General features: G+C 41.8%; 1 protein-coding gene across 2 annotated transcripts in view; it reads left to right on the plus strand.

Moving 5' to 3' along the window:
* Positions 1 to 1,108: 1,108 nt before the first annotated feature.
* The window catches only part of PLCXD3 (phosphatidylinositol specific phospholipase C X domain containing 3), a 129,894-nt gene continuing 117,515 nt past the window's right edge, over positions 1,109 to 13,487 (plus strand). For both annotated transcript variants that reach the window (XM_058680078.1, XM_004583673.4), the window contains exon 1: positions 1,109 to 1,453. In XM_058680078.1, coding sequence (XP_058536061.1) covers positions 1,351 to 1,453 — 103 coding nt within the window. In that variant the 5' untranslated portion in view covers positions 1,109 to 1,350. The remainder of the gene's footprint in view (positions 1,454 to 13,487) is intronic.

Genomic DNA, 13,487 nt, shown 5'->3' on the forward strand with positions numbered 1-13,487 from the left:
GCTTGAGGGTTCATTAAAATATGCTAAACAGGTTTAGTGTACTGAAATAATTTTTCCCACATTTCATAGTTCTCTCTTTCTCCTACCTAGATGTTTATTCTGTCAATATAGTTGCATATCCTTCAGGGAAAAAACACATTTACACCACAGTGCCACAGAAGTAGGTATATTCCATCTTCATGCTCTGGGTGGCTAACAGCACACTTGCAGCCCATCTCATCCATTCCTACCGAGGCCTCGCCAGGTCTCTCATCATGCTTCTAAGACTGTCTCCTCATCAGAGAACCTAGGCAGCTCTTTGCTGGCTCTGTGAGTTACTTCTCTTGAGAGAGTCCTCTCTCTAGTCTGCCAAGGAATGAAAATCCAAACAGTCCCATAGATCACTTTGGGTAGTGCCAGATATGTTCCACCAAATGTTACAGACAGTAATTACAGCATGTCCCTGGGACATGCGGCACTTTTCTTTCAGCATCGGGTTTCAGTCTTGCCCGCTGTCATGAAACCCGCTGGACCAAGGCAGCTTTTTCCCTAGAAATTACTCAGATTTTTCAGGAATGGAGACTGAAAGGTGGGTACTGCATATTTTTACTATGAAATGTCTGCAGCACAAGTGCCAGGAGTTGAAGACGAAACCACCTTTAATTTCCTGCCTTATCCCAGCACCACACTCCCCCAAGAGAGTGTGACAAGAGACCACCATTTGGTGACCAGCTGAGATGTGGGCTTTGGCTGAAGGAGAGGCCTCGCCTGGCAGAGTTTCCAAAAAGGAACGCTCTTGCGTAATTCCGAAGTCCTGAAGGCTGGCTGGAAAGTCTGTCCCTCATTACCCCCAGAGTGCACTTGGGAGGCAGGTTTCTTTGTAAACTGTACTTTTACACCAGGGACCAGGAAATCACACCAAGAGGGCACAGCCAGTCCTTGGACAAAGCAGTTAAGTAAAATCAAGTTGGGGGTGGGGCGATGATACATTCATAACACAACATCAAGCCAAGGGACGCTCAGAAGGGCTATGGCTACAGGAAGCACAGCCGCTTAGGAGGGGTAAAATTGGAGGAGGGTGTCTGGAGGGAGCAGATAGCGGAGGAGCAAGCTGAGCACCGACGTCAGAAACAAAAGCGCCAGCGGAGTCAGGTGCAGGCACTCAGGGAGCATGGGGTGTTTTGAATAATTATTAAAATTAGCATGTGTCTGCGCCATCCTGTGGGTGTGGCGCAGAGCGGAGTGTAAACTCCAGCGGGCTGGAGCAAACATTGGATTAGCGGCAGCAGCCTCAGCCTGCCGGAGGAGCGCGAGGAGCAGTGCGCTGCACGCCGCCCGCCGCCCGCCACCCGCCACCCGCCACCCGCCACGATGGCTTCGTCCCAGGGGAGAAACGAGCTCAAATTCGCCGACTGGATGGCAACTCTCCCGGAGAGCATTCACAGCATCCCCCTCACCAATTTAGCCATCCCAGGTAGGCGCGGGGAGGCTGCCGGCTACCCGGCGTGCGGCGCCCATTGCATGCACCTGCCCCGCCCTGCTTTATCAGCCGCTAAAGGGTAACTTGTCGCGGGGCCAATGGAAGGAAGACTCGGGGTTCTCTGGGTTGGTGTTTGGTAGCTTGGGGGCTTCCTAGCATTTTCCAAACCTCTGGGGGACTCTGGCTCCAAGAGTCAAGGTGACTGTGCCCCTCCGCCCTCGCCCCCCCTCCCAAGTCTGAAGCTGGCTGTGTGCGCAGGGCTGGGGCACAGAGGAAAAGGCATTCCTCTCTCACGATTTGCCCTGTAGATTTGAGGGGTGGGATGATTTTGCAGTCTGGGGGTGGCCATACGGGGTGAGCTCCAGCTGCGCCCCAGGGCTCGGCTCTGGCCCCTGCACCTGAGTCCACCCCTGGCGCGGAATTGAACATCTTTGGTAGATTCTTGGTTCGAACCTATCCGAATCATTAATATTCATCCCCAGTCTCCTTTGAAGAGACAAAAACGCTCCAGAAAAGTGATTAAAGTTCAGGGACTTACAAAGGTGAGAGCGCGCCCTTGACCGGGAGCTAAAAGGATGGCGAGGGGCAGAGCACACCGTTTCCTGATCAGCTTGGACCCAAAGGGCCCTGGCCCAATGGTCACCTTCTGGAGTGTCTGGTCCCAGGGCGTGTTAACAATGTATCGCGCTCGGGCTGGGAGCTCCCTGCTGACCGGGTGCTTGCTGCCGGGCCCCAAAGGCCAGCAGGGGAACCTGCGTAGGCAGCGGCAGAGCCATGGGATTAACGGGGAAATAGTATGGGTGGGGGGATTGCGCCGCTGTGCCTACAGCCTGAAAGGAAGCGCGGCCAAAAGAGTGGGAGACATCAAGAGGCTTCAGCATGGCGCGAACGAGTTGGACCAGAGAGCTGGGCAGGTTTCTGAGGCAGGAGCGCACAGCAGCCTCTAGTGCAGGTGGCTGGAGGGTGGGTCGTTGCAGGACATTTTCCAACGATGGTAGCTGCGAACTCGGTCGGCCACACTTTGTTGTTACCAATTTGGGCACATGGGCTGAGGGAGCACACACCTGATCCTGCTAAGTCTGGGCTAGAGGGCAAATTACTCATAGGTTGTCCACCTGAGTTGCGTGGTTAAGTTCAACCTTCTAGCCTACCTCCTGGAGTTGGCCCATCCAAGTTCTCTCTCTCTGAGCAAAACAGTAAAGGATCCCTTTTTATGTCCCTTGTCCTTACCCGCCCCCCCACCACCACTGGCTATCCCCATAAAGTAGAAAGGAAGTCTCTTGAAATTCCAAGTGGTCGTCTTGGAAATTACTGGAATGTTAGTAAGGCGGATGTTTGGTGCCTGTGGTGGGCCATGCTGCCCCACCATAGCTGGTTCCGGAACGCTTGTTTCCTTTTGCCCTGGTTGTGCACCCAGCTTCTCCACTCTGCACCAACCTGGCTCCCTGTGTGAACCTGGGGATAGGTTCTTTGAAATGAGCCGGTAGCAAGTACACAATTACGCTGGCAGAATTCCCTTCTCCCTTCCACAAGCTTTCCCGTCGTTTTGTTCCCCGCCTACGTTGTTTCCAGACAATTGTTTCCTTGTGGTCTCACCTCAGTGTTTTGTGAATGCTCAGGAAGTAAGAAGGGCAGCACAGCATTCTGACAGGTGAGGGACTGCCCAGAGGAGAAGAGCCCAAGCTAGCCTAGCTAGATCTGTGGACGGTGTGACACCATGCCTGAAAACGCCTTGTGTGTCTGTAATTCACTTTGCAAGGCATGGTGAGGCATGTCGGCTCAGAGCATCCTTCTCCAACCCCCAAGAAGCAGGTCATGTTTGGTATTATTCATTTTATTGGTGAAAAAAATTTAAAACTCATTACAGGCAAATGATCTTCACTCAGTTTGGTGATCTCAACCTTAACTAAGACCAAAGCAAAGATCCCCTAGGAATTTTGGAGGAACAGGTCTTAGCATTTGGGTCTGGGTGATTTGGTAGCAATAAGGATGAGAGCACTTCCAAAAGATCATGGAAAAAAATAAAATGAAAAGTTGGTTATTTTGATGTGAAAAAATATTTAAATCTAGGTGCAGCTTTTTTTTCATAATATGGGTTTTCCATGAATTTTTGGAGTTCTCTAACTAAATGAAGAGAAAAAACTAAGTATTGCCAGAACAGGGTAATTTTCCTCTTCTCTCCATAAGACGAAGTGGAAGTGTGCAATTAGGGGCTGGTATTTTGATAGTGTTAGAGAAAAGACACAAGGTTGATGGCTCTGGAATATTGTGGGCATTTCCTTTGCTTTCTCAACTCTGTCAGTGCTATCTGCAAATGTATCCCCTGCAAAAGCTCACGTTCTCACCCCAAAACATCTTAGGATCTCCCCTTCCCTACAACATTTTGCAAAATCTGTGATCCTATTTCTGTGAATCTATAAATCAAGCTTGGTAGGTCCAGACGTGTAAAGTTGGGTTTTAAAAATAAAATGGGTTTGGCACCTTTCTGTCTTGATACTGAGAGTTTGGGGAAGAAAAAAAAAAGATGTTCAATCTTTGATAGTCAAAGCAGACTAATTGGAGACTATTAAACACTAATGGAATAATTGCCTTAAAATCATGCTAATAGCTTCCTGGCTGCTGCTTGTTTACTTGGCCAGTTGCTAGAGCTTGAATTAAGCAATTATCTCCACTATGTAAGCCCACTCTTGGAGCACCACACAAGTGTTTCTGTAGAGGGCAACTGCTGCTCGGCCATCCTCAAAGCTTCAGGTTTTCCTAGGTGAAGCAACTGGAGAGTGAAACACAGCTCAGTGAGAAGGCCACTTGGCTGGGCTGGCTGACCCAGATTTCCCAGTGCAGAAGCAAAGAACAATGTGCACCCCTGTGATATTCCCGATCATCAGTATCTCTGCATCCTGAATGCTTGATGAACCCAGTCGCTCATGCTGTTCTGCATTTAAATGATCCAGTAATCTGCTATTGACTGGACTGAGCAATTAGGTTAGCAACTGGTGTTAGTGGTTTTGCTTGTAGTTCATTTTTCGAAGGAGTGGCACTGCCAGACACACTGATAGCTCTCAGAGGTCAGTGCCATTTATTTCTCTCTTTGAAGGTGCCCAGGTGGGTTTCCATTCATCTGTATTTGTTGAACGATTGGGGTTTTGGGATGTGAATGGTGCGTCTTCTCACCACAGACAGATGAGAGAAGATAGATATGGGTGCAGGAAGACAAAATATCAAATTCAGGTGAAGGTGAGTGTGATGAAAATTGGACATCTTTGAAGCACATTTTTGCTGGTTCCAGAATCATTGCACAAGAAAAATTGCACATGGATTTTCAAATTTGGGGGCATCAAACTTGTTTTAAAACTTTGTTTCCACAATGTAACATGGATGTAACGTCATTAAAAAAGCCCCACCATGGCAATAAACACAGTTTTGATAATCTAGTCACAGGACAGGGGGTCCTTGTGTAGTAAATCCAGAAGATTTGGAAGAATTTAGCTCAAGGAAGGGGGCACTATGCATTTTCTGGTATGTGATGAAAATATTTCTTACCTACTACAGCCAAGTGATCATGCAGCGTTGATCAACCGGTCAAGATGTTGTGGGACTGGAACTTGAGAGAAGTGTGTTTCTTAAGGAGTTACACATTTCATTCTAATGAATAAACAGAAATACCTTGTAAGTCAGAAATTACTTGTGATTGTTTTAATTCCTTTAGAAAGTGCCAACACCAATAAGAAAGCAACAGTTTCACTCAGGGAAGCTAGATGTTTATACGACTTACTTATTCATTTCTGTCGTCACAATGAATTCTTGCTGAGCCAACAGAGTTCTTTTACCTTGTCTTTCCAATTTACTACTTGTGTGTGTGTGTGTGTGTGTGTTTTAAATTTGCTATTCTTATTTAAATTGGGACAGCAGGATGGACAGGATGGACCTGTGATGGGGTCTAACTGCCAAGGTATACTGTTGGCCCAGTCTTTTTAGTGAAGATGGTGACAAGTCTTTCAAGGCAATTAAAAAGCAACACAGTCACTAAGGATAACTGTCTTTCCACCTTTGTGATTCCATGTTTTGCTTTTCCTGTTGTTGAAAAGGAAAACTGAAAGAATCCATAGACCATAAATTGTTTTTTTCCTGATGCCTGGAATTTCCAAAGTGCCTCATGTACTGTTTTTTACACAACTCTCAGTAGTCTTCGGCTTTGCTTCTCAACGATGACCATGAATCCATAGCATCAGAGTCCACAGGGGCTTGGTAGAATTGCAGTGTCTCAGGCTCCACCTCTCACATCAACTCAGTGACAACTTTGTACTAACCAGGACTTCAGGATATCTCTAAGGGGAATTTATCCCTAGGTATCAGAGCCGAATTTAAATATAAGCTTTTCATGGGGCTCCTGCTGTTGGGCAGCACAGTCTATCCACAAGTGATCAAACTGACAATAAGACTGAAAACCAGAACCCCATAATTGACTCTACTAATGGCCCTGGTTGGGAACATTTCTGATAGCTGACATTAGAGTTCACCGGGAGCCTTAAATGTGAGTTAATTGCTACTTAAGTGTTCAAATTAGGTCACTGTGATAAATGTAAAATCTTGCTTCTCATTTCCTTAAAATCTGGCTGTTCATGGATATTGACCATCAACAGCACCAACAATCAGCCTGCTTAGTGTACACTAATGACAATTTAGGAAACAGATCTGCGTTGGTTCTTTGTCCATTTGGAGGCACCCTTGCTTTACACATGCCCAACTGCTTTTATTATATTTAAAAGGTATAGGTTGGTTCAATGTAAGCTGGATTTTCCAGCATCACTCTTGAGTAAAAGTAGCCTCATGAGTGCAAAATGCATTGGTAATCAGCATCAAGAAGTCATGCGAAGCAAAGGCAAACTGTAAATTAGCTTGTATTATTTTGGTATTATTTTTTGGGAGGCGGGGAGCTCCCATTTGTTGTTCCATTCATCAAATGCCCCCAACAAATCCTGAAGGGTTTATTGAAGCTGGGAGCTGAGAACTCAGTCCAGGTCTCCCACATGACAGGTTAGCAGGACTCCAAGTACTTGTGTTGTCTCTCTTGCCTCCCAGACTCCACAGCAGCAGGAAGCTGGGGTCAGGATCAGTCAGCTACTGAATACTGGCCCTCTGTTATTGGCCCTGGGCATCTCAATACTGGTACTAGCAAAGTGGTTTTGACAGAAAGGAAATTATCAGTCTTAATTGTGTTTGTAAGCCACACCTCACTTATTGGAAGCACGGCTATGTGCAATTACAGCATGCTTAAATGTACATAGAGTCACTTGTTTGAATTTCAGTTGTTTTAGATAATGTAAAATGGTTACATTACACACAGACAGGCACATTTCTCTAATGGATAGATGCCACAGAGTTTATATGTCGACCAACTTTACTCATGGAAATTTATCATAGCTTACTTGAAGTTTTTCTTCTCTTGTTTAATTCCAACATCATGCAATCTGAATCAAAAGAGTAAATTATAAAGCAGAAGGAGACTGTTAAGTGCCAAATGTCAGCAATAACAGTAGGGAAGATTTGCAGGGAGAGGGAAGACTCACCAAAGAATACACACCAGCGCAAAGGTAGAGTTCTCCAGAAGCAAAGTCGGAGTCACGACATTGTCTGTAGTCCTAGTTCTCCCAAATATCTACTGAATGGAAATCTACGGATGAATTCTTAGGTGTGGCCTCTAAGTCTGTCTGTCAGGGATGTTCCACAGTATCTGGCATTTTCATGCTTTTCTATTTGGGTGAAGCTTTCAGGAGTTAAGTTTGCTGCTTTATGTGAAAGAGTTATGCCTCCATAGTTTAATACCCAAAGCATGACCACAGCTTATGTATGAATATCTAAGCTTGTGTTGTGTGTGAGGAAACTGAACAGGGAGGATGTTGATGTGTAACAACCAACAGTGCATCCCAGGGCTGGGTCCTCATTTTGGAAGCTCCTGATCCCAACCTCCACTATGGTGCTTTCTACCATCACTACTGAAACCAGGACTGTCAGCACTATCAAAATTTCCCATCGTTTTGCCAGGACGTTATTAATTATTTTGCTGTGCCCTTTTGCCCTAGGATATAAGCCTGTGAGGGCTGAGCATAAAACAATGCGTGGGATGGTTTTTGTTCTCAACTAGACATTGTTTTCAATGTTAGCCTACTTTGTGTCAACTTTATCTTGGCATAGTTTTCTTGTCAGGAAGTTTCTTGACCTTTCTGATAAGTGCAGTTATAATGAGTGTTTTCTAATCATTCTTCTAGATAGATTTCAAGAAAGAATATAGCTAGGGTTCATATATTTCCCATTCTGTGGTCTGAAATAATATAAATAAAGTCAAACAATCTGACATAACCAAACAAATTTTAGGCATCTTAGTAATATAATTAATATTTTCTGACCCTTCATGGATACATGAAATCAGAGACACACATAACCTTGTACACACATGCATACATACGCACACATTATGATTCTTGTTTCTTAAAGGGGTGGGCTCTGTTTCCTGGAAAATATATTTGTTATTACCAGTGAGAATGCCTCTCACCGACAAACACTTATTTTTAAGCGTGAGTGTACATGCTGTTGTGATGGATGGATATACCTGAAATACTTAGGCACAGTCATGGAGTTTATTGTCTTCAAGATGTTTGTACGTCTTCATGTTTCTCCTGATCTGGATGAGTCTCCAAAGCCCAGGGGCCAAAACAGTATTTCAGTCACATAGTCCAGATGGTTCAGGCAGAATCTGCTATGAGAGGTTTCCACAGCACCCTGTGGTGTATTATGCTCCATTAAGGGGGAGGGTCAGAGAAGGACAGGATGAGAAGGCAATATTCCTGAGAAGCAGCAAGGATTAGTCACCTCTGGCAACCAGGTGCTACAGCAGATGGTCCAAGGATTTGTTCTATGTGCTCTTGTTATGCTCCTGTACTTCAGTACAGATCCTGGGAGTGGACAGCCCTTCCACTACTCTAACATGCCAGCCAATATTACGTTTACACAGAAGAGTGCTTTCTGTGAGTTAATTTTTATGAAGCTGCTGTGTTTGTCCTTAGTCAACATTATACAAGCTAGCATGGCTCTTCAATCCATCTGCAGAATTGTTTCCTGGGGAAGAGGGAGCTATGATGAAAGGTAATCTTAGTTTCCTGGACTGCTTTTTTTGGAGGTCCCCACTGGATTGCTGGGAAGAAGATAGGTTGGAAGGAGTGTTAATAGGCAAATGGGAGTGTTATCTTAATTGCATGTCCCATGCCAGACACTTTTGCTGCCATATGGAGTCCTAAGAAGAGATCACTGACCACATTTCCCTGCTACCTAACCTGAGCCTTTCTCAAGCCAAAGGCTGCCCGGTGGACATGACAATGCTGCTAACGTGGATGACTGCAAAATAGGAACTTCTGAAGTTTTGTCGCATCCTTGTTACTTCACCATACCTTTTTTATCTTGTCTATTCCTTGATGTATTATTACAGTCCATGGATGCCCCTAATTCCCTTGTCTCACTTTTCTTATTCTACTTACTTGGAAAACCTCAACTCAATTTAATTCAACTTTATACCAATTCTGATCCTGAGTGAACATTACTAGAGAAAATTCAAACAGATTGAATGGTTAAATGTATTAGACATTTCTGACCATGAATTTTAAGTGGGCATTTAGAATTGACAAAGTCTTATTATATACTTCCTTAGTAAGATTTTTTTTTCTTTTTTTATGGAATCTAAAATCAATACTTTCTTCTACCTCATCTGAACTATTACCTCACCTGTTATAGGAAATCAAAGATGCAAACAGAAAAGGATGTCCTCATTCCACATCACTGTCTCCGCCAATTTGCTTGCATCAATTTATGTGTACTTTGTTGTTTCTTTAAACAAGAAAAAGGAATATACCTGCTTCTACCTCAACTTTGCTACTTCTGTTATAATGCCATCCACTTAAATCTTCTGATTCCACCTTCATTTATCTGCTCTCTTCTTCACCATTATTTTTCTCTTCCTCTAAGGGATCATTCCAGGTGGCATGCACATGAACATAATATCCCCTTGTAAAAATTCCCTGCCTCTCCGTCCACAATGCTGTTTTGTTGAAGCTTATGGAGACAGCTTGTCTCCAGGTTGTTATTTTGCTTTCTCTTCCTAGTCCATGCAAAGCGCACTCTTTTCCAACCACAGCACTAAAGTTGTTCTCATGATGGTTGCCAATGATCTACGTTTAGCCAAAGCTAATGCTTACTTTTCTATCATCTTATCTTTTGCAAACATTTGAATTGATTCAAGCCTCTTCTTGAAATTTATTCTTCCTTTGGCTTCTTACCCTATTTTGCCATTTTTATTGTAAAAGCAGAGAGCATGAGATTAACCTTCTTAACATACTTTTAAATACACATGTAGTATTTCTTGCTTATATTACAATGATGCGGCACAGACTTCTGCAACTTTTTCATTTTTTGTGACTGAAACTTTATATTTAGTGAGTAGGAACTTTGCCCATTTCTCTCTCTTCACCAGTCTTTGGCAACTACCACCCCACTTCTCACTTTGATGAGTTTGACTACTTTGGATAGTTCTTGTAGGTAGAATTATGCACTTAATATTTGTCCTTCTGTGATTGGTTTACTTAATTTAGCATAACATTCTCAGGGATCAGCCATATTGTACCATATGACAAGGTTTCCTTATTGCTTTTATTTTGAAAAATTCACAATTTGATAGGCAAAGTGTGTGTGTGTGTGTGTGTGTGTGTGTGTGGACAAGAGTGAGCTAGCTTCCATCAGCTGATCACTCCCCAACCTCCCACAAATGCCAAGATGGCTGATGTCAACACTGAGAGCTGGGAACTCAATCCAGGTCTCTCACATATGCGATAGGAACCAACTACTTGAGCCATCTCTATTTACCCCATGGAGTCTGCTTCAGCTGGAGTAAAGAGCCATGGTGAGCCCTAAACTCAAACACTGTCATCTCACACATGAACCCCACAGCCAAATGCCTAATTGCTTCCATTTTATGGAATATATATATTCCATAATTATCCATTTGTATAGGTGTAATTATCCATTTGTATTCAGTTTAGATTATTCCTATTTAATTAATAACATCAAAAACAGAGTAATCAGGAGCTAGCCAACCATAATTCTTACTGTCTCCATCAAGTATGATCAGGGGATTGCCATTGAGGATATCAGAATCATAGAACTTCCTTACAGTTTGTTGGAACAGATGGTGCTTTCTGTCTTCCTCAAGGAAAACTCAGTGCTTAGGGGGATCTTTGTGATGTCTTAGTGGCCAAGCTTGTTTCTCCTGGTGGGGAGCTTGCTCTTCTGAGAAGCTTATGCTGCCTCCAGAGTCAGAGTGTCTTAGGTCAGTAGGTGTGCAGCATGCAGATATGTTTGTGTGTGTGGCATGGACCTGGAGTTCTGTCTACTTCAAACTCAAAGCCTTTGCTGAGGTTTTTCTTTGTCATATGCAACAGCTTGGTAAGAAGAATCTTGGTGTTCTTTTTTTTCATGATACAATAATAGTCCATTCTGTGTATCAATCACAGATTCTTTATCCCATTGATCTGAAGACATTTAGCTTGTGAACACGAGAATGCAGATCCTGACTTAAGGCTGTCGTTTCAATTGTTTTGGAAAAATATCCCAAAGTGTGACTGCTGTGTTACATGGCAGATTCTTTAATGTTTTGAGGAACTAGCATAGTGTACTGCATTAAAGCTGGGCCATTTTACATTCTTACTTCAATATCTTTATATCCTTGTAAACATTGATTTATGTGATTCTGATAAGAACTATGCCTACAGATGTGAAATGATCCTCATAGTATTAAGTTACATATCATGCTGATTTTATTTTCACTTCAGTGCTCATTAATAATGTCAGATACCCCTTCATGTGCTTCTTAGCCATCTCATATATTGTTTGTAGAAATATATAATCTGGTTATCTGGTTCTTTCCCATGTTTTTAGTCTGTTTGGTAGCTTTTATTTTTTACTTTTGAATTATAGGAATTTACTTTGTAAATGCTTTCTTTCATTCTGTAGGTTTCTCTTTCACCCTTGTGACTATTTCCTTTGTTGCAGAGAAGCTTTTCGGCTTGACCTAAGCCTGCTTGTCTGCTCTTCCTTTACGTGTCTTACCCAAACAATCATTCCCAAACCCAATTTCTAAAAACATTTCCTCTGTGTTTTCATCCTAGGAGTTTTATAGTCTCAAATCATTTTTTAAAAACTGATTTTTGTGTGTTTAAGTGTCCAATTTCATTCTTTTGAAAGTGAGTATCCAGTTTTTCAACATTGTTGAAATGTCTACCTGTTGTGTAGTTTTGGTAGCCTGTGATAGGGAAATTGACTATGCATGGACCTACTTGAGAGGGATTGGCTTGTACGTCTGTATTGATACCACTTCTATACTGTTTTGCTGACTACCCTTTGTAGTATATTTTGAAATCAGGAAAGTTTGTATATCCAGATTTGTTCTTTATAGAGATTGTTTTACAGCTTTGGAGTGAGTTTTGTCAAGTGATTTTTATGCATCTTATGGCATCATGTGATTTTATCATTTGTTATGTTAACATGCTATGTCACATTGATTCGTTTTCATATGTTGAAACATTCTTGCTCCCAAGGCTATTTCATTGTATCATGATGAATAATTCTTCCAGTGTGATGTCACATTCAGTTTGTTAGGATTCTAGGCGACTTTTGAATCTATTTTAATCTGAGATATTGACCTGTAATTTGTTTTCATGTACAATCTTTCTCTGCCTTTGATTTTAAGGTATACTGTGAATTGTAAGTGTTCACTTCTCTTCTATTTTTTGGGAAGACTTTAAGAAGGATCAACATAATTTTATGTTAAATTACTGGTTGATTTACCTGCAAAGAAATCTTGTTCTGTAATTTTTTTCTTTGTCAACAGATGTTTAATTGATTCTAGGCTGTTCCTTTTGCTAGCAGATAATTGTTTGTAGCAGTCTTTTTTGTGATTCTTTCCATTTCTTTGGCATTAGTTGTGATGTCTTCTCTTTTATTTCTGCTTTTACTTACTTCAGTTACACTTATGCTCTAGCTTAGTTAATGTCAATGTTTTTATCTTTTAAAAAAAATCCCAAAACTTAAAAATTTTTTTCTGCTCTTTTTATTTATTTACGTTCTAATTTTCATTATTTCCTTCAATCTACTAATTGTGGCATTGTTTATTCTTTCTCTAGTTCTTTGAGTTGCAGAACTTGTTGTTTGAGATCTTTTTACACAGAGCTAGCAGCTTTGTTAACTTTTTAGTTTTAGTGATGCTTTTGTCAGATTCCACACTGTGGTGTATGTTGTTTTTATTCTCAGTCTTGTTTTTAATCCAAGCATTTTCTGAATTTTCTTTTTACATTTCTTTTGTCTACAGGACAGTCATAAATTTGTTTCTGATTCAAGTTTTTGTGCACTAATGAAAAGGTAAAGATAGTACGGGTACATATATACAATATAAATACTTGTCAGTCATTGAAAGGACGGAATCATGTCATTCACAACCTCGTGGGTGGAACTGGAGGACTCTGTGTTAAGTAACCAAGTACAGGAGGACGAATGTCATATGATTTCAGTCACATGTGGGTTCTAAATAAACCAAGCAGATCTGACAGAAGTTAAAACCTTAACGAAGATTTATCAAAGTCCAGGAAAGGATGAGGAGGAGCAGGAGTGGATTAATGGATACCAAGCTAGAACTAGATGCAAGTCAGTAATTCTGGGGTTTTATTTCATAGGAGAGCCGCTAAGATAGAATACTTTTTTTCTATATGAAAAGAAACCAGAAGATAGGATTTCAAATGTTCAATGTATAAGGGCTCATTAAATAGTTGAAGATATAAATATATTAACTGCATTATTTACAATATACATATATTGAAATATCATGATAGTCCATAAATATGCAACCTGTTACACATACATAAAAGTTATTTGGATGAAAATTTTAAAACTCAAAAGTGTATTGTTTTAATTTCCATGCATTTATAAATCTTTC

The sequence above is a fragment of the Ochotona princeps genome, chromosome 23 (genome assembly GCF_030435755.1).
Source record: "Ochotona princeps isolate mOchPri1 chromosome 23, mOchPri1.hap1, whole genome shotgun sequence".
Classification (NCBI taxonomy): Eukaryota; Metazoa; Chordata; class Mammalia; order Lagomorpha; family Ochotonidae; genus Ochotona; species Ochotona princeps.